This window comes from Nannobrachium achirus (genome assembly GCF_963921795.1).
Source record: "Nannobrachium achirus genome assembly, chromosome: 4".
In the NCBI taxonomy this organism is placed as follows: Eukaryota; Metazoa; Chordata; class Actinopteri; order Myctophiformes; family Myctophidae; genus Nannobrachium; species Nannobrachium achirus.
In genome coordinates, this window is record NC_137813.1 from 20,826,380 (window position 1) to 20,850,962 (window position 24,583).

At 43.3% G+C, this 24,583-nt stretch overlaps 1 protein-coding gene across 1 annotated transcript; it reads left to right on the forward strand.

Annotated features, from left to right (window-relative positions):
* Positions 1–2,828: 2,828 nt before the first annotated feature.
* On the forward strand, positions 2,829–19,960 carry tfap4 (transcription factor AP-4 (activating enhancer binding protein 4); the record flags this gene model as incomplete). The annotated part of the gene is made up of 7 exons (XM_080723652.1): positions 2,829–2,917; positions 8,569–8,734; positions 9,145–9,243; positions 9,803–9,973; positions 10,687–10,836; positions 14,423–14,590; positions 19,374–19,960. The coding sequence occupies 7 exons, from the start codon at positions 2,829–2,831 to the stop codon at positions 19,518–19,520; spliced, it is 990 nt and encodes a 329-aa protein (XP_080579778.1). The 3' UTR covers positions 19,521–19,960.
* Between the last annotated feature and the right edge of the window lie 4,623 nt (positions 19,961–24,583).

Consider the following 24,583-nt stretch of genomic DNA (forward strand, 5'->3'; position numbering starts at 1 on the left):
AAAAATGAGAGACGCTCAAACAACCTTTACTTTTTGAATATGATGTGCGGTAAAGGTAAGAATTGTGAGAGCGTGGCGAACTATTGCCGGAAAAATCTAATTTGGGCAGCTGATGGTGATACCAAGGAAACTCATCTCGGAGCTATTAGCAGAGGAGAGGTTCAGAAAGGAGTGAGTGCCTGAGGGGGCCTGGCACCCTCTAGTAAATTCCAGCCCTTCAGTTTAAGTTTTATGATATAAGCATTATAAGCTTTGTCGGAAAGAAGGACATGTTTGATGTTTGTCAGAGAGACATCTGTACATGCCTTGTTGATAATTCTTTCTAATGAATACACTCTTGATTCATTTGACCTCTGACTGGGTTTCTGTTATAGTCCAAAAAGTGTCTCATTTTTGGACTCTGGGTCTTAATTAGAAATAGGTTTATCAGGCTTAGATTCAAAGCCTTTTACATAACATTGGGGGAAATCAATCACCATTTGAGTGTCCATCTACTTAGGATAACAGGGTGATGTGCATTTCAGAATGCTGCCACTAGAGGTCATGGAACAGACTTGTACAGCCTTTATCCGATGCAAGGATCCACCTTGTGGACATTCTATAAGCCTCCAAACTTGAGGTCAATCTGGTGTGTGTGTGTGTGTGTGTGTGCGTGTGTGTGTGTGTGTGTGTGTGTGTGTGTGTGTGTGTGTGCGTGCGTGCGTGCGTGCGTGCGCGCGCACGTGCGTGTCTGTGTGTGTGTGTGTGTGATTGATTTTACATTATTTTATACAATGTATAAATCTGTGTGTGTGTGTGTGTGTGTGTGTGTGTGTGTGTGTGTGTGTGTGTTTGTGTGTGACATACATAAAGACCTACCAGTAAGACACCCTAAGGACGAAAAGCAGGTCTGAATTCTGTCTTGGCCATATATGGAGCGTCCATATGGGCATTGCCAAATATGGGTCAACAATGTGATGTCACAACAGGTCAGCTATAGACCGATTTCCTGAGCGCTCCCCTGTAGAGAGCACTGTCGCCATTGCTGCGGTGCAAACAGCAGCCAGTGCTGTGGAGTAGAAGTAAAATGATTGAAAATGGATAATCCGATCCGGATATTACCTACATTTAATGCTCATATTATTCATGTGTGTAGGATATTAAAGTAGGATATTAAGTAATTCATTAATTTGTTTTAATTGTTTTTTTGTTACTCTAAAGTTACATTATGTAGACTAGTCCTACTGCATGACTGTTTGTATGCTTCTTCGTGAAGAACAAAGTGTAACAACATTGTTACTACTAGCCTACTATAATGTAACAGCTGATCATAGTTACATATGCAGCAGCTGTGTTGGGTTCCTCTTGCACACATTTCTTCCGGGTACAAAAACACTGCTCCCATTTTGTGTCTGTCTGTCTGCTGCGCACGCACGCGCGTGCGTGCGTGCGTGTGTCGCACACACACACACACACACACACACACACACACACACACACACACACACACACACACACACACACACACACACACACACAGGCAGAAGTGGTGATTAGGTAACAACACAAATTTCTCCTGCTCCTCCTCCGCTCCTAGTTGCCTTGCCTACTACTACTACTACTACTACTACTTCTCTTACGTTACACCCAAAATGGTGAACATGTTCAGCTGTTTTGTGCTCCCTCCTCATAACCAACCCCTCCCTGCATGGGTTGTCGCTGTTTTGTAGAAGCCTGCCAATCCGTCAGCTGAGCTGATCTCCCTTGTTTCTGTCTCGGTTATCGCAACGGCGGAGGCGAGTAAACGCCCGAAGCCAGCCTCATTAGTAGTAGTAACCCAGTAGGCTAGTAGCCTGCTGCTACAACGGTCTCGCTTGCCAAAAATGACAGATTAAACAAAGCTAAGTGGCATCGTGACTGCTATTTAGCTTGTAGATCTGTTATGTCTGGCAGTAATAAGCGTCTTTACTCATTCACTCCCACATTTGTTGTAGACCTACATCATTCATAAAGAATCTTGATGAACACATGTTTTGTTTGTTCTTGATTCAAGATCACTAGGCCTAAAGCTTTATGTAAAAGCAAAAAATAAAAAATAAATACAATTAAATCTTGTCTCCATGTCCATGCTCAAAAAAATAAAACAAAGAAATGTGCATTTAGCAAGACCCTTCACACGTATAGGCCTACGTGTCGTGCACTACTATTATTCATTCGTAATTGCAATTCATATCCAGCTATAGTGTAATATTAACCCGTAGTGCGTTGAGGTTAAATAGTCCTTTGTTTACATGCAGTCGGTCTATGGCTGTGCGGCGGAAGGAGGGAGGCGTTTCGGTGGTAGTGCTGTGTGATTCCTACCAGCTGTTTCCCGCCTTGAAAAGCCACCCGATCAGCTGCAAACACACACACACACACACACACACACACACACACACACACACACACACACACACACACACACACACACACACACACACACACACACACACACACACGCATAGAGAGAGAGAGAGGGAGGGAGGGGGGTGAGGGAGAGAGTGAGGAAGGGAGGGAGAGAGTGAGAGAGAGAGAGGGGAGGAGAGGTAGAGCGCCACACACAACGAGGGAACCCCATCAGCTGGAAGTCGAGTAACATTACAACTCTCAGCAGCCAGCAGGCAGCCACTACTACACATTAATACACACATCGGATTTACATGCTTCGGTCGTAAGGAGGAGGAGGGATCAATAATACGTGCCTGGGAATCCAAGGGATTGTTCCTTTCCTTTTTATTTTTTAATTGTTTTAATTTTTTTTATTCCACCTCCACAAGAACCTGGGGACCAAAACTGGATCAGAGGAAAGCATGGAGTATTTCATGGTACCAGCTCAGAAGGTGCCCTCCTTGCAACATTTTAGGAAAACGGAGAAAGAAGTGATTGGTGGCCTTTGTAGGTGTGTATCCACTCCTCTCTAATAATAATAATTATTATTATAATGGTCACTGGTTCGTGTGTTTGTGAGGACGCGCACATAATAATAAGGGACGGCGGCGGCGAGGCAACATGCTTGATCCGATCTGTTATTGTTGTACACGATTACACACTCACTCACTCGCTCACTCTCTCTCGCTCTCTCTCGAGGAGCGGGACCTCAAAAAGCCCACGGCGGACCCCCAGATATTTACTGCATTTAGCCGAGAAGGGGGGGGGGGCTCACGGATCCCTTGGATAACATGATCATCATGTAACTTTGTCACATTTCACTGCGAAATCGATACATTTCGAAGCGAACAAACATTAACCACGTGGTTCCCATACACACACCACGCTGCTGCAACTCTCTCTGCTGTGCTGTGCTGCTGCGAGGGGGAAGAGTCAGAGAGAGAGAGTTGCATCCCTGGTGGATTTATTCATTATTATCCCCGCTGGTGGTTCTGCACACGCAGTCATTTGCATAAGAATGGGAAAAGGTGGCATTAATGCGTTAAGCGGCCGCTGTGAATTAGTTTAATTTAGCATAACACACACCGCAGGGGGTTTGGTTGAGTAGTATAGTGATCGCCGAGAGCGAGCAGCAGCAGAAGTTATTGTGGGCAGTGCTGCGGCCATGCTTGTGGCTTGTGCTACTAAAAAAAAAGTGATGAGAGGGGGGGCTGGCGTTGCTTTCCTGTTTAAAACACGATGGCTTCGTTTAAACTTTTGAGGAAAATGCGCGTTCGGCGTCAAAAAAATCGACGACGCTCGACGGGGTTGCAATTTTACTGGTGTTTGCTCGTCATTTCGGCGCGTTATTGGGTCATTTTCACTGCGTCTTTTCTGTGCCATGCCATGCTGCCGCATGGACACAGACAGGCAGAGGCAGAGGGGGAAGCGAAGTCGCATTGTTGTAATGGCGGAGGAGACCATTTAAGTGTTTTGAGATTGTTGGGGTTGGCTTCTGTGACGGTGCGGTAATGATTGGAACCGTTTAAAAGCCATTTGCTATGTTTATGGTTTTTTCGTCGGATGTTTCGCAATCTCCAGATGCGTTAATACGCTGTTATTAATAAGGGGGTGTGTGTGTGTCGTGGTGGAAGGCCCGTCAATGCGTCTGCAACCTTTTTTTCCGAGGGGGAGGCGGAGGAATCTGTTGCTGCCTGGCGCGCGGAGTGCTGGGTAATGGAGTCCTCACTCCAGGAACGTCTGCACCAGCCATGGCACCAGCCCCCATAATGACACCTAAAATGACCCTTAATGATATCTAAGATTACTGTGCTCATCTGCCCCCCTTTCTGATTATTTTATTTACCCTTTATGCTTATTTTTTTCATTTTTTCTGGTTTTGTTACAAAACCAGAAAAAATAAATTGATGTTATCCTATGCAAAGCAAAACACTCTGTTCTATGCATCTGTCTTTCACTGTTATATGAGATACATAAAGTGGTTCCTGTGTAAATAAGCCGAAAAGCTTACTAAGATCTCCTTTTAGTTGACCTTGTACCAGTGATTTGTACTGTCATGAAACTGTATCACAATGTTTACAGTGGAAAGGGTTTTCTCGAGTGTGGATTCGCTGGTGTCTCTTCAATGCAACCTTATGTATGCAACCTTCTAATACATTCATCAATCAACCCCCCCCCCCCCCCCCCGTTTATATTCCGATATTCGAAATATTATATTGTCGAGTCACAGTACTACTTTATAAAATTTAATTTTCCACCTCTGCCTGCATGGACGCTATCCATATGTAATAGACTATGTAACTAAGTCTATTACATAGGCCTATGGATAGCGCTGTCCAAGTAGCCTATGCATCACATAATATAACTTTATTATTTTATAGTCTAAATTGTCTTTTAAACTTATTTCGTCATCACTAACTCAAGATAGAGTTTGGACTTTAGTGACAGCCTTGTTAAATCAAACAACTACCCAATATTTAAATTTAGCCCTCACCTACATGTGGGCCATCTCATCGGCTATTTATGTGGAAATCTTTGGGCCATATAATGAAGATGAAACTTTGTTCATACAACACGTCTGTTCTCAGAAAATGCTGTCTTGTCTCATGTTCCAACATCAACAACATAAAGTTAAAACTTTTGTCATGCACACACTTGAGAGATGCCTGATAAAGACATTTTGGCCGTGTTTCTGTAAAAACGTATGTTTCTATATCAGTGGTGTTCAAACTTTTTCATGTCAAGGATACCTAGAATTACTTTATATGTATTTGACCGCGGACCCACATCTTGACACAGACTCAAGATTTGAGTTACAAATGTTCGCTTTGAAAAATATATATATTCAAAGATTTGCAAAAAATGACATGATTTTTCAAAAATAGCAGATCTACAAGCTCAGCGCTGTGCCGCGCTATGAGCTTGTATATCTGCTTTTTTTGAATAGCTAAAGTATAAACAAAGGTTAAAGTGGTTAAAAGTGGCTAAAGTGATTTTATTTATCAATGCATGATCGATACAGATATAGCAATAAAAGTTTCAAGTGCCTTACACCAGTAACTGTGATTCTGGGTGCAAAAAACAACAACAGTGCACTCTTATTACCTGATTGATAAGGCCTACTGATGCACAGCACATATTTCAAACAGATAACATCTATTTGATTTGATATTTTTCCAACTTGTTAGCTTTTATTTGTCCTGCAAGTTAAGTGGATCTTTTGAAAGCATCTCTACTTGTGAGGAGAGAGACTTTCGCACACCCAGTTCCTCTCTTGCAGGTGCGTACTGTAGGCAACAAAGCATTAGAAGTAGGAATCTTGAAAAGACCTGCCCGCACACTGCCACTTGCAGGTTCAAGAGATTTATTAATTGAATTTAATAAATCCTTTTAACCTGCAAGTGGCTAGTCTTTTCAAGATACCTACTTCGGAAGCATCTCTACAAAACACTGATTGAATCGGCTGCCTTCAATCATCACAAAAGGCCTTTTCAGCTTCACATTCAAACATAAATATTATGAAATAGGGGTGCCCGCTGGCCTACTGGTCCAGACGCATACCACATATGCATTGCCACATATTGTAGGCATTGATGCTTGACGGCGTTGGCGGGTCGATTCCCGATCCGGACGACCTTTGTCTCACCCCCCACTCTAGTGTAGGAGTTACACTTTTAGGACCACTGCGCTAGGCTGGCTCTTTGCGTGTTTCTGGTAAAATGTATTATCCGGTCATTTGTATGTCCATGACAAAAGAATAATTTTGACAAAAATATCCACCGCTAGCCAGCATGGCGATGATTCCTGTTGGGAGTTGCCTGTTATGGGGAGTTGATGATTGATCACCTCATTCTGATGTGGCCCGTGTCGGAGGCCCATATAGCAATGTTTTGGTTGTGGATTTGTTTGGATGGGCTCCTGCATAGGCCTGTCACAATTAGTACATAATCGTCTAATCGCAATTATTTGACATAATCGCAATTATTTGACATAATCGCAATTATTTTGTTATAATCGTCATATTCGTTTCCATGTTGAAAAATGTTCATATATTTTCAAACATTTTCAAAGAGTGGAAATAGCAGATCTACAGGCTCACAACACGTCGCGATGCGACGCATTGTGAGCTTGTAGTTCGGCTATTTCCACTATCAATGTTGGTAAAATGTATTATCCGGTCATTTGTATGTCCATGACAAAAGAATAATTTTGACAAAAATATCCACCGCTAGCCAGCATGGCGATGATTCCTGTTGGGAGTTGCCTGTTATGGGGAGTTGATGATTGATCACCTCATTCTGATGTGGCCCGTGTCGGAGGCCCATATAGCAATGTTTTGGTTGTGGATTTGTTTGGATGGGCTCCTGCATAGGCCTGTCACAATTAGTACATAATCGTCTAATCGCAATTATTTGACATAATCGCAATTATTTTGTTATAATCGTCATATTCGTTTCCATGTTGAAAAATGTTCATATATTTTCAAACATTTTCAAAGAGTGGAAATAGCAGATCTACAGGCTCACAACACGTCGCGATGCGACGCATTGTGAGCTTGTAGTTCGGCTATTTCCACTATCAATGTTCTTTTTAAAGTATAAGGTTCAAGCTGTCAAATATGTCAGTAATTTCCTTGTATATTTAGCCTTAGGTTATGTGTCATATCTGCCATGTGCAACTCCAAAGCCTAAAAGTCAAACAGGAATGTAATTGTCAACAACAAAAACACAATTAAATCGTTTTTATAGCAATTATTTGAGTGATAATTAATCGTCATGTAAAATATCATAATCGTGACAGCCATACTCCTGCAGTGGATCTCAAAGGTTTTCATGTCAAGTCTCCCTAAAATAATATGTGTTTGCCTGCGGACCCCCATCTCAAAAATATGTTTGTGGAGGTGCCAGGGAGTGACCCAACTTTGAGAACCAATGGGCTACTGCAACGTGGGAATCATACACAACACACGACACAAGCGGCATGGTCCTACTCTCATGTCTCTCTGCACAAATATTTGCATTGAGACAGCTGAGTCAGTATAGATAAGAAGCTTGCTAGAAGAGTTCCATTGAAGTTGAGATTGATACTGAGGATGTTAGGAAGTTCACCAGATTGTTAGTCCTGGAAAGACTCAAGAGAAAGTCCACGGTGGTGAGAACGGCCCCAGTTCACTGCTGCATCTTGAGTGCTAGACAGATTTATCAGGCCTGCTGTTTGTGAGCGCCCGGGTGCTTGTTTAGATTTGGTCTTGTTGTCTTTTTTTGTTTGTTTTTTTTAAGATTTGTTTTTGGGCTTTTTATGCCTTTATTGACAGGACAGTAGACTGACAGGAAATGGGGAGAGAGATGGGGAATGACATGTGGCAAAGGTTGTCCGGATCGGGAATCGAACTGGCGACGCCAGCAGGCATCATAGCCTACTATGTGGTATGCGCCTTGACCACTAGGCCAGCGGGCCGGGCGCCCCAGAGATTTTGTCTTGTTAAAGGAGAATTACGGACTAGCCATTATGTTACCATAATCTATATCACAGAACGAGTGGTAGAGTTTATTATTCTTTTTCTATCTCGAGTCCACCGCAGCTTATGTCATTGTGAATGACACATATACAATTATTTTTTCCCAGGCGACTTTATAAAATGTTTTTTTTTTTTTTACATTTCCTTTGTGAATGTGTTGCTTAATTAGGCAGAGAGAATTAGAGCAAATATTTCATGATATCTTAATAATAATATATTGAATAACTTCCAATGACCTTTAATTATTTCCATCCAAGTGGGAGTGGCATACCATTTATCACATTATTTCTTGTCCCTTTAGTTGATGTCAGTGTGTCTCAAGCAATACAGTATCACCAGAATTTGCTGTAGTTCGATCAAAACCTAAGTTGTAAGCACGGTTATGTTTTGAAAAATATCCTGTTCAATGTTGACATTTTAAAGAACATAATGCACAAGTACCGGGGTTGGGGGGGGTCTGTAGTGTAATAACAATCCTGATATTCTCTCCGTTGGATGTTTGAGTTTTCAGGAATAGTCTTTAAACCTCTTTTTTATTTTGGGTGACATGGTTAATACAAACAGCTGCTGGTATTAAGCCAGCTCGGTGCATTTTTAGCCACATGTCTGACTGCTGGCTTTGCTTTCCCCACCACTATCTCCAGCCTGGCCAACATTCCCCTGACCCCAGAAACAGCCAGAGACCAGGAGAGACGGATTCGGCGCGAGATCGCCAACAGTAATGAGCGGCGGCGCATGCAGAGCATCAACTCTGGCTTCCAGTCACTCAAGACCCTCATACCGCACAGCGACGGAGAGAAGCTCAGCAAGGTGCGTCACTGGTGGGGCTTGGAATAGGAATTGAACTTGTTTTCTATCATCACCCCTTCTGTCTGTCTGTAAAGACGAGGGTTTTTCTAGTGCAGTTTTTACCTCTACAACAAACATATTTGCCGAAAATAGCAGATCTACAAGCTCTCATTTTCGGTCAAAGTTCTTCTCAGAATAGGGATGCGAGGGTTCAAGTCGTTCATTTAAAAGAGTGATCCTATCACACAAAAGATTTGGCGGCCCCCCCTGTAGTAACTCTGATGACCCCCTAGGGGTCCCGGACCCCCTGTTGAAGACCCCTGTTCTAGTGTGTTGTGGGCACGTAGAAGGTGAAGCGGCGCCTTGGGTGTTTGCGGCCTGTTGGAGTTGTCGTTAAGGTTATCGTAACCCTCGGCTGCTTCTCACTTCAGGCTGCCATCCTGCAGCAGACGGCGGAGTACATCTTCACTCTGGAACAGGAGAAAACACGACTACTGCAGCAGAACAATCAACTCAAACGCTTCATTCAGGTAAAAGACGACAATTCTTTTAGTTTTCTTTCCCGCCTCGGGTCACAATTATTACATAATCGTCGAATCGCAATTATTTGACATAATCGTCTAATCGCAATTATTTGACATAATCGCAATTATTTGACATAATCGCAATTATTTGACATAATCGTCATAATCATTTCCAGGTTGAAACATGTCATATATATTCAAACATTTTCAAAACATTCAATCAATCAATGTTCTTTTTATAAAGTATAAAGTTGTCAAATATGTTATGTCAGTCATGTCTTTTTATATTTAGGTCATGTGTCATAAAAGCCAAACGACAAACGACAAAAACACAATTAAATCGCTAATCGCAATTATTTGAGTGACAATTAATCGTCATGTAAAATGTAATAATCGTGACAGCCCTACTCGTGTTACAAAATGTGACCGTACGTCCATTTTTCAATGTGCATCTCAACAAACCGCCAGAGAAGTGTCCACCAGTTAGCCACCCCAATTTGATTTGGCCCACCTTTAAAGTCTGTTCCTCCTTCTGTCCTTCTTTCTCTCCCTCTGCTCCCTCCAGGAGTTCAGCGGCTCCTCTCCAAAGAGGAGGCGTGCGGAGGAGAAGGATGAAGGCATTGGCTCACCAGACATCCTGGAGGAGGAGAAGACGGACGACCTGCGGCGGGAGATGATCGAGTTGAGACAGCAGCTGGGGAAGGAGCGCTCGGTCAGGATGATGCTAGAAGAGCAGGTGGGGAAAACACAAAGCATTCGTTGTTGTTCTGTGCTCGTATACCGGTACATCATTGCTGTCGGGTGGAAACCTTGTACGGTATGTCAAAAAAAAAAACATTCCTTTTTATTATTTAAAATAAATAAACAGCCTATAAAAGCCTCCCCCTGGCCAGCCGGGGCGCCTGATGGAGGTGAATGGAACTGGTTGGAATAACGTGTTCCTTCCACGCGCTACGTCCAACCGGGGAAGCTCCGCCTGTCAGGTGATAAGAAGCGGCCTGCTCACTCCTCATGCAATGAAGGAAGCATGAGCTCAGTTCGGGGCCCTCCCCAGGTTGGCAGAGGGAGAGTAGAGCCCAGGATCACAGCTTAGGCAATTGGCACCGGGTGAAAAAATGGGTTACAAAAATCGTGGGATAAAAATTAAAAATAAATAAATAAACAGTAAACATTGCTATGCAATGCTTTTGTGCTACACTCTTGTATGATGAAGTAGGACATCAATTTACAGAAAAAAACATATAAAGTTGAAGAAGATACAAGATTTCTGTCCGACTGCAATGACATGCACAATAGACAGTCCAAGTGTGCAGGTTTTCTCGCGGTTTCCAATCGAATCGCGTATCAATGCTTGCACACAAAAACAAAAAAGAAAAAAAGGAAAAAAGGAAGAGGACCAAGGTTATAAACACTGAGCTCTGTCTCCTGCTGGGTACGTATGCCTACCAGATGCGTTCACTGGACGACCAGCTGTACCCAGAGACGCTGAAGGTGATCGCCCAGCAGGTCCAGGACCAGCGGGCTCAGACGCAGAGCCTCATCCGTCTGCATGAGCAGCAGCTGGAGAGAGACCTCCTGGCCCCAGCCTGCAGCCCACAGGTCAGCCTGGGGAGGGAACCCCTCTGATACCTGCATGAACCCTGCTATTAAGGGCCTTTAAAAAGACTAGACTGGCCCTATTCACGTCCATGCCTTACCCCTTATCCCTAAACGTCTTTGCTTTTGTTTTTTTACTATTTTGAAAAACATTTGAAACTAGACTGCACTCTGCCAAGGTGCCATCTTGTGCACTCGTGGTCATGTATGGCCTACTTGTGCGCCAGCAGAGCGCTCCTTGTTATTTACCGTAATTGCTGGACTATTATATAAGCCGCACCTGAATATAAGCCGCACCAGCTAAATTTATATATATGCCTCCCCGTTTTATTCTCTATGTCACCAGATGTATCACTAGGCAGAGATCTCTGATCGTCCGGCTGTGCAAGACTACCTGAATGCCAGCAATGTTAAGAAGCCAATTTTCTGTCGCATTTAATTCTGTCTGTGATGACTTATTGGTGTATTTTTCACTTTCATTATATTTTGTGTTTCATATATATACTTTTTTTTCCTTCTTTTTCTTCTTTTGCATTTTGTTTCCCTTGCTATGCTGAATACAAAATAAGTAATCGCATAGAGAATTGGATGTGACCGAATGTTGGCTTCTTCCAGCACAACTGGCAATGGAGAGAAAGATTGTATATTATGCTACTAATTCAGTGCAGAAGTATGTCACCCACATTGATGGGAAAAGGTTTATCCTGACCTGGACGGGTAAAAAGTTCTAAAATTGCAAATATGTCAACATGGGTGTGGAGTCTGTGGACGAATAATGCATGCTTTATGCAAATGCATGTTTATTATTATTGGAACAATGACAAATACTGACACACACACACACATTAGAACTGGGATCGACACCGACGCTGTTATTGTGAAGGCAAACGTTTCTGAACGTCTAGCATCCTGCAAGTTTCCGTGTGTGGAAAATAGCTGATCTGCAAGCTCACAACGTGTTACGCCTTGTGAGCGTTGTACGATGCGCTGTGCGCGTGTGTTCGTAACGCGAGCCCCTAGCAGGCTATATAGGAATGAATATATAACTTTGACAGCCTTAAAAAAAGATATAAGTCAGCGAAAACCCACAGATAGCTCACGAAGTGTCTGTCGAGTGTAGATGTTTGGGAAACAAAAACTCAATAGTGTACACTTCAGGGAGCATTGTACCTTCAGTTTCTCTGAAAACGCCTGCTTTATGTACAAAGTAGATGTGCCAGGTACTAAACTGTGACAAATGCAGCTGCAGGCAGAACAAATAGTGAATGAAAAGAAAAGCTCTTAAAAGCTCCCAAAAATAACTTTATTCATCCCAATTACAAGGTTTTGAGAGGTCTTTGTCAGGTACAAACATCAGTTTGATTTAGCTGATGTAACTTTGACAGGAGTTATTTAGGGAGCTTTTAAGATGGTGTGCGGGCACTTTTCTTTTTATTCTACTTGTCCTTGTTTTATCCGGCAGCCGTCAAATTTATTTTTGGATGTGCGCGCACCTCTTGGACTAGAACTGAAACCATATTACGTAATTCATTAAACACTTTTCAAACACTGACTGTGTCTATATTTACACGATACTTACTGTGAATAATCGGGATATAGTGACTGTTCAGTTTACGTTATAGGTTAATTATAGACAAAATAACCCTAATGCTTCAAACTGCAATCTAGAATTGGAATCTTCACTTTCAAATGTTTGACCAAGTAAAATGATTGGGGAGAAATCTAGATGTCTTAATTGTTTTATTCTTACCCCCTATAGGCATTTACTTTGACCGTTGGCAAAAAAACATTATAGCTCTAAGCCTCTAACCATTTTTAAACATATAAACACGCCTAGTGTGCTCAGGTGCGTGTGGAATTCTCTTTGTGCGCTTTCCCCTTTTTGCCGTGCATGGCTTGTTTTTACGAGTACATCTCTAGACAGGAATAGTTGGATAGTTGCCGCATTGGCACGCGGTCATGTAGTCTTTTTCTTTTTTTTCAGAGGATCTCCTCCATGTCCAGGTTTTAAGCTCTAAACAGCCAAAGACACTTTTATGGTTTAGTCAATAAGCAGCTTCCAGATCTCTTTACACTGCTGCCTGTCTTGCAGCCTGACAGCCAGTGAATCCCATTACAGCAGGCGTCTTGCTGAACGTGATGCCAAATCAATTGGCCTGCCCATAGTGTCAGGCTTACAGCGGCTAATGAACTTAGCCCCACTGCCGCCAGATCTTGTAGGTCCAATGAAGAGACCAGTGGTTCTCAACTTTTTCAGGCCGTGACCCTCCAACATAATGCGAGGAGAGCTTTCCGTGCGGGTTGCGACCAAGGATGACGTCACAGCTAGGCTCGCGATGCATTAGGGAGGCGAAGGTAGACCTCTTGTGTAAAATAAAATAAACACTTCTTTGTTATTTTATGAAAATGTCGCTACACTAAAAACATTTTTTTTTTTTTTTTTTAACTTTGTTCATTTGATTTTCAAATGAAGCATTTAAGGCAATAAAGTGGTACAACAATAAGAGTAGCTGCTTCTTTTTGTACAGACATCAAATATGTGTCTGACAGTGGTATAATGGTTGCAATTTTTCACCCAAAATAACAGTAAAAAAAAATATATATATATATACATAAGATCAAGAAAATATGTTTACAGACAAGAGTACAAAGAGGCAAGACTAAAAACAACATTTTGCTACAATAAATAAAATGATAACAAAGCCTATCCTTAGCAAATATAATTATTTTGCAGTGTTTTTTCACGAGTTTAATACCATTATTTTGCATTGTGTTTTACGAGTTTGTCTTCTTTTTCTGCATAGTACTGTGTTTTTGTCTGTCATTCTAGGTTATAAGTTAAAAAAGGACCCACAAAGGCTTTTTTGTAGTAGCGGGCAACACGTAAATAAAAAAATAAACACTATTTTTATAAAATAACAAAAAAGTGTTTATTATTTTATTTTACGCATCGCCCGCTGCTACTGTGCTGTCTGCAGAGAGGCACTTGACACAAGAAGTCTCCCTTCGCCTCCCTTCTGCATCGCGAGCCTAGCCACAACGTCATCCTTGTCGCAACCCGCACGGGAAGCTCTCCTCGCCAAAATAATCATATTTGAACTGGGGACACCCCACCCCTCACCCACCCTGATAAGCACTTGGAATGTAGGAGTTGATGCATTACATTTTGTTTGACTCCGTTGACACAGATAAATATTGAGGCGTTGTGAGGTTGCTCTTTTTTTGCCTCTTCCTTTTATTATTTGACAATTTGGCCAATGTTTCAAGAGTCTGTTTTCTTTTTCTTTCTTTTTTTAGGTATGAAAAAGGTCTAAGAGTCCTTAAATTGTCACTATGATCTGGGGAGGGTATACATTTCAATATATGTAAAGAACATGTCACCTAAATTATACAATGAATGTATAAGGTTCTACATCTACACTGTAGATCACTGTTTCCCAAACACTACAGTATCTGTACAAATATGTCTTTTGCAGTTCTTATTGTCTGTTACTAGAGGGCGCCAGAGCATCCCAACTATCAGTGTCACATGAGGGTGTCGACAGACAGAGAAATCATTCCCCCTGTGTCTCTGTCCCCCCTCCTCCAGGTTGTGGCCCCTGCCACCCCGCCTGCCCCCACCCACCACGCCACCGTCATCGTCCCCGCGCCGGGCCAGCCCCCCCAGCCCCACCACGTCACCGTGGTCACCATGGGTCCAGCCTCGGTCATCAACACAGTGTCCACGTCCAGACACAACCTGGACACCATCGTTCAGGTGAGACCCGCTGCTCTGTGCAGCTACTTGTGCAGTACTCGAGTACTGTACTTAAAGGACAACTTTGGTAATTAGAGAAAATAAAGGATGAGTGTTAAAATGCTTTCATTTACTTGTTTCTATCGTTTTAGAGATTTTAATGATTTTGATTTCAGTGGCTGGGGGCATGCGTACTAGTGGCTAAATATGTCTTTTTACACACGTGTGCCCATTCCCAAGATGCACCGCAATCTTTCATGGGCAGATGTGACTTATGGGGCCTATTACTGTAACTGGTAATAAAGAAATCGCTGGCTTATTGTGTCTAAAAAGATATATTTAACCACTTGTACGCATGCCCCCATCCACTGAATTCAAAATCGCTAAACGTGCTCAAACGATAGAACAAAGTAAATGAAAACATTTTAACACTCACCTTTCTTTTCTATTATTACGATCTAAAATACTTTTTTGTTGTAAAAAAATCTTAAGTTGTCATCTCCTTGAAGTACAATTTTTAGGTATTCTTTTGTACTTTCCTCAGTATGTACAATTTTCAATACTTTTTCTTCTACTCCACTACATCTCAAAGGCAAATGTTGTACTTTTACTCCACTAGAATTATTTGAAAACTTTTGTTACTAGTTACTTTGTATTAGTGACAAATTATTACAAAACATACATTAACCACAATTAACAATTTTGCTGCCATTTTAAACATAGCTGTAGTAAGCAGCTGCCAAATTGTCCTTACCTTTTAACGTGGGCACGCGCACGCATCGTGCACAATCTGTGCGCGACTCATCTAGTAGACGTGTAGACTCGGTGACAGCTTTCGAATTAAAAAAAACCCATTGAAATAGACATATCCGTTGCCACGCTGTATCCCTGCTTATCCGCCAGTGTTTACATGAAAAAACATTGAAAAAAGCCAGCTGTGCGCTATGGTAACACGTGGACACGTTCGCGCACATAGCAGACGATATGTGCGCAGATCATATGCCAGGCAGGTAGAGGAATCAAACAGCTACAAAATAAATAAAAAACGTGTGAAAAAATACCATTCTATGGCCATGCAGTCAGCTCACTTGTTTACAATGAAAAGCTATGCGAACTGAGCTGCGACTGGACGTCAGACTGGATATGGAAACCTAGATCCGGTCCAAGCGGGAAATACGACCGGATACAGTTAGGGGGCGGGCCTAAAGTCTCCGAAACGGCTATATACAGCGATCATACTTTTAATCGTTTCATAATGTTTAAAGCTAATTAAATTTCCGGGAACGACGGGCATCGCAGAGAGGTACAGCGGGAAATCTCCGGTTTCGACGGGGATCGCAGCGTATGAGTTAACAGCCCCAGTATACACACTTTGATCATTTGAAAATAGCCGATCTACAAGCTTAAAATGTGCCGCGATGCAAAGCAAAAAAAATATTAAACTGTTTCCCAGGCCTGGAAAAGGTTTGGAATTAATCAAATGTTTTGGATCTATTTTATATAGCCAGACTATAGTACTTGTCTGACTTTATTCCATCCATCCAGCCTTCCAGATAAACTTTATTTTGCCACACTACGCCTCCCACAGTTTTGGTGGCACGCACTTGGGCCATATGTCAGATCTACTGGCACCGAACACACAGGTGCATTTCGCTAAGAGATATGTTATATATACTGTTTATATATATATATATATACATATATATAGTTTAATTTATTTAGTGAATTAATGTTCTCCATTGACTTGAATGGGAAAATGCAAAAATTCAACTTTTCCCAAATATGGAGATGACTGACATCATAGATGCCTGACGTCATAGACCACATGAGACTGACACAATATGGGCATTCCAAGATAGTGTTTAATATTGATGACATCAGGGATCTCCATATATAGGCATAAAAGGGACAGCAACAATATCAATGGGAATGTATCTGCTTTAAGGGCCTCACAGATGAGAGGCCGATGTTGGGTCAGATCAGATCTCGTGCCCGGGGTTTATCGGTGTTCATTTCAAACGACAGCGATCCTCTGTCTTGCGACCGGGCCCGGTATATCCCGCTGTGCCAAGTGAAATATCTCAGACCATTACAAATGAGACCGACGTCTCGCGATTCTAGCCACCCACGATCTCGGGGGGGGTGGTGCCATGAGAGACGTGACTAGATGAAGATTCCGCCCCCTCAAGAGGGATAAAATCAAGAGTGTTTTTCTCTCTCTCTCTTCACGTCAGTTTAATTGCCATTTGTTTAATGTTTTGACAATGAGGGTGTTCCAGGTGATCCCCAGCTTAATGGTGGAGACCAAATGGTAACCAAAAGGACTATTATTTATACTAAAGGGAATCTTTCTCCAAAATAATCAATTAGGCCTACCGCATGCCAGCAAAGTCAACGAGCCAACGACCCAATTAGCGCAGAAGTCCTGCAGCTGCGGTGTTCTGACTCGCTATGCTCCAAAATCCATTTTATTACCTAATTAAATATTAAAACAGCGAAATTAAACAAATATATTCGCTATAGTCTATAACAAAGAGTCTCTCTCTCTCTCTGTCTGTGCCATATTTGTAGCTAATAATGCAGTATTGATACTTTTACTTAAGTAAAGAGTGTGCAGGCCTATTCGTGGACTCTTTTTATTCTGACTTTGGTTGGTGTTATTACTGTTATGTTGATATGATTGATCTGAACCAAGCTGGACCCAGTGGATTATGTAGTCTACAAGGAAGCACGTTGGCTGTCTCACCCTGTCTGTCTGTCACAGCAATGGATTAATTGGTAGAAGTTGGTGTTACATTCTTCTTTCGTGTATCATCGTCCTTTGCACACAAGTGATAACTGCGCCATCATGACAAAACATTATAAAAACAAAGGTAGGTTGGTAGTCTTCTAGGTAGGCTACTGTGCGCACACTGGCCGCTGCTCACTTTATAGATATTATAATTATATATTCAGTTATGTTTTTGGCAAGCGAGACGCGAGATGTGATGCGCATCCAGCAAGACACGGCTGAGAGTGTCGCATCTCCAATATCATTGATTGACCAGTGTCCACTCCTAAAAAGCATCAACCAGCATTTTAACGGCAACCAGCCAGACATTAAACAGACATGAGCTTAATCAGCTAATAGCAATTATGAATGTCCAAACCTCGCCGTTGTGGGCGTGCAGTCGCAGAAAACAAAAAAGTTTAACCTCTCGCTTTTTTTTTTTTACTGTCCCACCAACATCCAAGCATATAGAATAGGGACAGGCCTAGGTTCCTCAATATCATTTAGCTGGGGACCCCCTGGAACTCCCCAAGGACTGGCGGTCCTCTTTGAGGACCAATGAACAAACTGACAGAACGAGAGGCGCAATGATGTGCCTGCAGCCCGCGCGTAAAAGTATACAAAAAAAAAAGGAATGCAATGGAATGTCTCTGACTTTGAGTATTACATTATATGAATAAGATATTATATATAGGGTGTCTGTCTGTCAAGTTGCACAAGGTCAATTTAGAGCCCTTATAATACACGGATAGAACAGCACTGCCCTAGCCAAATCTGCGCAGCAAAAAAAAAGACACTGCCTTGTTGCCAAATGACTGCGCAGAAGAAGAAAAAAGAAGAAAGAACGCTATAGGCTATAACGTTTTTGAACAAGTGATTACAACAAGGGAGAGAGTAGGCTAAAGTAAAAAGTAAGTAGGCTAATAATAATAATAAAAGTGTAGGCTGTGACAGAATAGCCTACACTGCGCAGCCTAAAAAAGGGAGGAGCTGGCTTCATATAATCTGATGCAATCCCGTGAGCTCATTCAGACGACAATAATTGTAAAGGATTCCTACCCGATGACCCGAGAATATCAAGCTTTTTTGATATTATCGTGAGTGCTCCCGACGAGTCCCGAGGTCATAAAAAAGCTAATTAACATAATCCGATCGTGTCGGGGTACTGTTCAAGCCCAAGACCGATTCCGGGGCCGACCAAACGATTTTCCCGGGGGGTCCTCCCGAAATCTGGTCGGGGATCCTCGGCCCCGAGATTGGCTCAATGTGAACGGGCCTTTATATGGCGCAAGTTGACTGAATGTCTTATGTCAGCTTTCTCTGAAAGCCACAGCAGTACAGCGGTTATCGTCTCTGAACACAAGAGGGCGCCGTCTTTAAGACCTGAGGCTGATTCTACAAAATGTTTTTTCTTTTTCTGGAAAACGTATGTTTCTACATTTCAGAGGTGCTCAAACCTTTTCAAGTGAAGGGCACCCAGCATTGTATGTATTTGGCCACGGACCCTCATTTCAAAATATTTTGTTCTAAGGACCCCCAGAAGCAAAGGTTTGAGATACACATTTTGAAATACAAAAATGCATATTACATTTTCATTAAAAAATAGCAGATCTACAAGCTCATGCCGCACTACGCACTTATATATCTGCTATTTTTGAAAAATCATGGACATTTGTGCAAATCGTTTAATATATATCCACCTCTTTCCGCGGGAATTTACTGGAGATTTTTTTGCACCACACTTCCGGTTAACAGCAGACATACAAGCTCACGTCGCGTCGCAGATGCAACCGCTGTGAACTTGTAGATCACACTCGGCTGCGGCGCCGGAAGCTCCTTGCAACTTCTGCGCAATGCATGATGGGATGTTGGAAAGTTGTGTATATACCTTTTTTAAAGCGAACATTTGTTACTAAAATCTTTGCTTCTGGGGGGGTCTCTGGAACAACATATTTTGGGATGGGGGTCGGTGCGGTGGCTAAAACACACATCCCGTCACAGACATCTCTGGCTTGCCTCCCTTCATCTGTCCAGGCGATCCAGCACATCGAGGGCAACCAGGGCAAGGTGGGCGCGGCCGAGGAGGAGCAGCGGCGGGCGGTGATCGTCACCCCGGGGCGCGTCCTCCCCGACGCGACCGGATCAGACACCGACGAGCCTGACGGGTGCCTGCTGCCCTGAGCGCTTCCCTGTCCACCCCTTACATCTCCCACCACACCCGCGCGTACATGAACACACGGCCCCAAGCAGGCTGGGCCACGGGAGGGCGGACAGACCCACAAGCCTTTGCCATATGGACGTTATTAGTTCAGTCTCTTTCACACAATCTTTTGTCGGTTAACGGCCCAAATAGGTTTACACTTCAGTCACTAATGCACACAGTCTCTCTATCTCTGTCTCTTTTCGGCTTTCCCTATCCGCTGCTCACTCGTCTACAAGAGGTTGTTTGACCGACTGACTGATTCTTAAAAACGTTGAACTCAAACCCTCTACTACTCTGCGTAGTTTCTCTCGTCAACATGCAGGGGGCGGCTCTCCTTCAACGCCACATGACGGACACTCGCGGAGCAGGAGGAGGGGGGAAACCTGGATGAAGAGTTCAGCGGCCCCGGCCTCTTCCACCGCCCCACGCACCCCAGCGAAGCTCATGTTACGGTGGTCCCCTCCATATACCACCATCTGAACTCTTTGGAGAGGCACCGGTCCGTGAGCATTGCGAGACTTTGAGTCTCCGTTTTGAGTTCCTCTCGGTTCCTACTTTTTGGCTTCTAAACGAAAGGAAATGTTTGTTTTCTATTACTTTAATCAAGTATGAAGTCTACTTTTATGTTTTATGTTACTTAACGTTCCTCTGGGGGCCTATCCCCCCATGCCTGCGAGTTCTAAGTGATTGTACTGAAACACAAAAAGCGCCACACTGACAGGAATTTTAAAAGCTGTTTTCATGGATGACTGGTGCTGCTGAAGCCAAGCTTGCTTCGTAGAGAGTCGAGAGTGCACTTACGCCCCCCCACCCTTCTCTTTCTCCTCTTGCTCTTTCTGTACCATTTTGTACTGGGCTGGGTTCCCAGTATTCCCGCTGATGTATTTGGCATGCTGCCCCCTCTTGTTTCGTGGCTCTGACAGAAAATCTATAATCGCTGCTTCATTTCTTGTCCCCATGATAATCCAGCGCCTGGCTTGTTGAATAAGCTACTCTATGGGTATTCCTGGTTGATCCCACCGGGGAGATGGGGTGTGTGTGTGTGTGTGTGTGTGTGTGTGTGTGTGTTTTTGTCCTTCTGTTCCTTACGTTTCATATCGGCGGGGCTTACGCTGTGCCTCCAGACTCTGGCAGTCTGCCTCGGTGCCGTTCTAAACCGCGACACTGACACGTGTAACTCGTCATGTGTGCAGAGGTTGAAGTTCTCAGCCCTGGAGACTGATTTCAGTCTTGAGGATCCGATAGGGGCTATTTCTGAGATCAGTGCAGATCCGCAAATAAATAAAAAAATATAATAAGGGGGAGGTGTAGCAAATCTAGCGATGGCTGGCGGTGTGAATGACAAGTTGTCAAAACGCTAGTCAAGTGATCTCCAAAGTCCAAACTAAAAAGTTATAATTTCGAGATATGAGTATTTGAATTGGCCAGACTAGCATAGAATAGAACAGAACCTCAGAACAGAAGATACTTCTTTAAAATGAAGCATGGATTGGCACACACACATTCAGTGAAGGCAGTTCAGAACTTAAGGGAAACACCCCAAATATTGGTGTGTGCTGCGGGCGCCATGTTTCAAAAATCACATATTGGGACATGGTCTGGAAAAAAGAAATTCAGTCTTGGGATTTATTTTGGCTTTAACCCCTGTGTGTGTGCCCAATGCTCACACAACCCCACAGGGTCAGACTGACGATGCCCAGTCACTTGTTTGCATGATGATCGAAAGGGCTAGCTTTATTTCAGCCCGCGTAACAATGTAGCGTCTTGTAACCGATACTTCTACGTTACCACTTAAGCCCTCTTTCAAAGCTAGCGAAAATAGACAATCTACGAGCTCACACTGCTTTGCGATGCAGCGTCTTGTGAGCTTGTAGAATAGATGGACTGTTTAAAATCATCGTTGAATTGCTTTGGGGAAATAATTTGAAAATGTGTGACATTTTTGAAAAGATTTGAAAGTGCTCACCTATAAATGACATGGCCAAAATAGGAACACCAGGGTTAAAGTAGTTAATCGCAGCATATGTTTAAATATGCTCCTGAATTGAAAACAAATCTTGAATGCCCAATGAAATTGTTTGAGTGGTGCATGGTGGTGGTGGCTGGTTTGTCCACACACCGCGCACACGTGCTCTATGCATTTCCCTAAGTACATACGTTCTGTATGTGTCCTCTTGTGCGCCTTTTATCTCGCAAAAAGTATGGCTATATTTGCTGCGATCAAAATGTTTCTGCATTTTATTTGCTAAATGTGTTCCCCTTGCTGAAATGGTGCAAAATTGTCACACAGATATGAAGATGGATCTATAGGAGAGGCAGCCTTATTAACCCATTAAGACCTGGAACCACTTTAACCATTATTTTATGCTTTAATTATTGAAAAATAGCAGATCTACAAGCTCACAGCACTTGCCTGGCGTTGCCAGCCTCTATCACACACTTTGTTTTGGGAAGAGAGTCTGGGATTTCAGGAAGAGTTTTCATTTCTGGGGTTTGCCCCAAACCACGTGCCCCAAGCTTACAGAAACCACGTGCCCCAAGCATGCAACCCTGATTGGCCAACCCTTGAAGCCGTTTGAGGAAATAGAATCTCAATGGATCGGTGCCAGACCGTACTACAACACCACTGCCGCCAGGGGGTGTTGTTGTGTTCGGTCTGGTTTATTAACCAGGCAATCACAGCACAGCACCGAGTGCCGCACTGCGAGCTTGTAGATCTGTTATTTTTTTTTAAATCGCAAAACTCTTATATTATTTGTAACTCAAATATTTGCTTCCAGGGGGGGGTCCCTGGAACAACATATTTTGAGATGGGGGGGTACAAATACATGTAATTCTGTGGGTCCTTGACATGAAAAAGTTTGACAACCACGTAATTATTTAGAAGAAGGATTCAGAAGACAATTATAGAATCGGGTCAAAAAATATTTAAGACTTGCACACATTTTCAGGATTTTCTCTGCGAGAAAAGCTCTGTGAGCTTGTATATCTGCTATTTTTCAATGGTTAACGCATAAAATAATTGTAACGGTAAAGTAATAATGCGTAATAATGCGTTCCAACTAGTCTTATTGCGACCGTAGGTCGCACTTACTACAGAAAGCTCCACCAGGTGTCCGTGCGTCAGTCAGTCAGTCAGTCCGTCCGTCCGTCCGTCACACGTCAGACGTCACACTTTTGCCCTGCTCATATCTCCGCAACCGTTGCCCCGATCCATGCCAGATTTTGCACACACACTCCTTACCTGCCAAACTACAACCTCCAAGGACCCCCGGAGTTCCAGGGACCCCCAGCTCCCTGGGGGACCCCCAGGTGTAAAAAAAATACCAAATGTGCAAAAATGACCAAATGACCACCCCCACGGGGCTGCTCACGGGGAATTCCCGGGGACCACCCACTCCTGCTACTCCAGAACGGATGCAAAAGTGGTGGCGCCCCCAGTGGAGGACCCCCTCCACTGCAGCTCACATAAAATGCCCTAACTCGGCCTAGGAGCGTCCGGGAGAGCCGGGGCCGGTACCTATTCGTCCGCCAAGGCAACGCGGAGACCCCACCCCTCATTTCTCACATGGCCCTCTTCTAGCGAGACCTACGGTCGCTTATCTCCCGATTAGGGAGTCTTACTGGTAATAACAGCCTGTAGGTGCAGGAAGGCACTGGGAGGGCAGCCTTAACTGAACTCAGCCCTGGGGTCTGGGAGATGGATACACGTACAGTACACCAGTGGTTCTCAACCTGTGGGTCGGGACCCCCATGGGGGTCCCCAAATTATTTTGGGGGGTCACCAGATGGTTAACTTAACTTTTCTCACTCAACAGTAAACAAACCAACATAACAAGTTTAAGTGTGTGGAGGGTTTATGCACTTTTCTAAAGTGACAATTTAAAGACTTTTTAATACCTCTACAGTTGCAAATGAAACATTGGCCAAATTGTCAAATATTAGAGACAGAAATTGTGAAAATAGCCGATCTACATGCTCACAACGCCTCGCAACATAGAACCGTGTTATACAAAATGTAAAGCCTCCACTCTTAGTGCTCATCAGGATGGGGGGTCCCCAGTTAAAATATGATTCTTTTGGGGGTCGCGGCCTGAAAAGGTTGAGAACCACTGCAGCACACAAACACTTGATTCTAGGCCTTATTGAAACCCCTCTCAACCGACCCTGGCTAAAAAAAAAAATAGTGTTCTCTTGGCCTATGTTTGATTTGTTTGGCCAGAGAGCCATAACAATGAACAGATCGTTCCCTCATCGATAAACGCCCTCACCACCTACTTTTTTATTTTTTTAATTTAAATTATATTGATTTACATTTTACCCCCACCCCCTAAGAAAAGGGGGAGGGGGGAGTACACCCGACTATTTACAGTAGAACTGCGACATACATGATATATGATATAGCTACCGTCATCTCATACAAAAATGTAAACAACTTGTCAAAAAGCATCTGTGTGTGTGTGTGTGTGTGTGTGTGTGTGTGTGCGTGTGCGTGTGCGTGTGTGTGTGTGCGCGCTATTGAACAGTTGTCTAAATCAGCTCTGAAACGTCATGTGACAATTCCTTGATTCTGCCACCCAGGTTTTGACAGATGATTGATTGTGTGTCATCTTTATTGACAAAACATGTGCATGAACACATGCGCTTAAACATACAGGCATGCCGGAAGTAGCAGATGCCAGCTCTGATGAAGCTTGGAGATGGTCTGTTCCAATCGCCCCTCCCCCCCTGTTCGCCCTGGTTCACACAAGCTCTCGAACACTAGTTTTTGTGGATGGAAATTCCACCATGAAATGTAGACATTCCAGAGAAATTGTCCCATCTCTTGTTTTTTGTTCTTTTCCTTCTTCATGATAACTACTTCTCAGCAATCAACCGGTTCTGTTTGGGATGTTAGTTTTGGCACGACACTGCCAAACAAAGGTGTACTTTTTTTTTTCTCTTCTTTTTCTCATGACTTTGTCCATGTTGTGCTTTGCGCTTTGTTGTCCTGTTTGCATAGATGGAACCTGAACTGCTGGACAGACACTGTGTTCAGTGG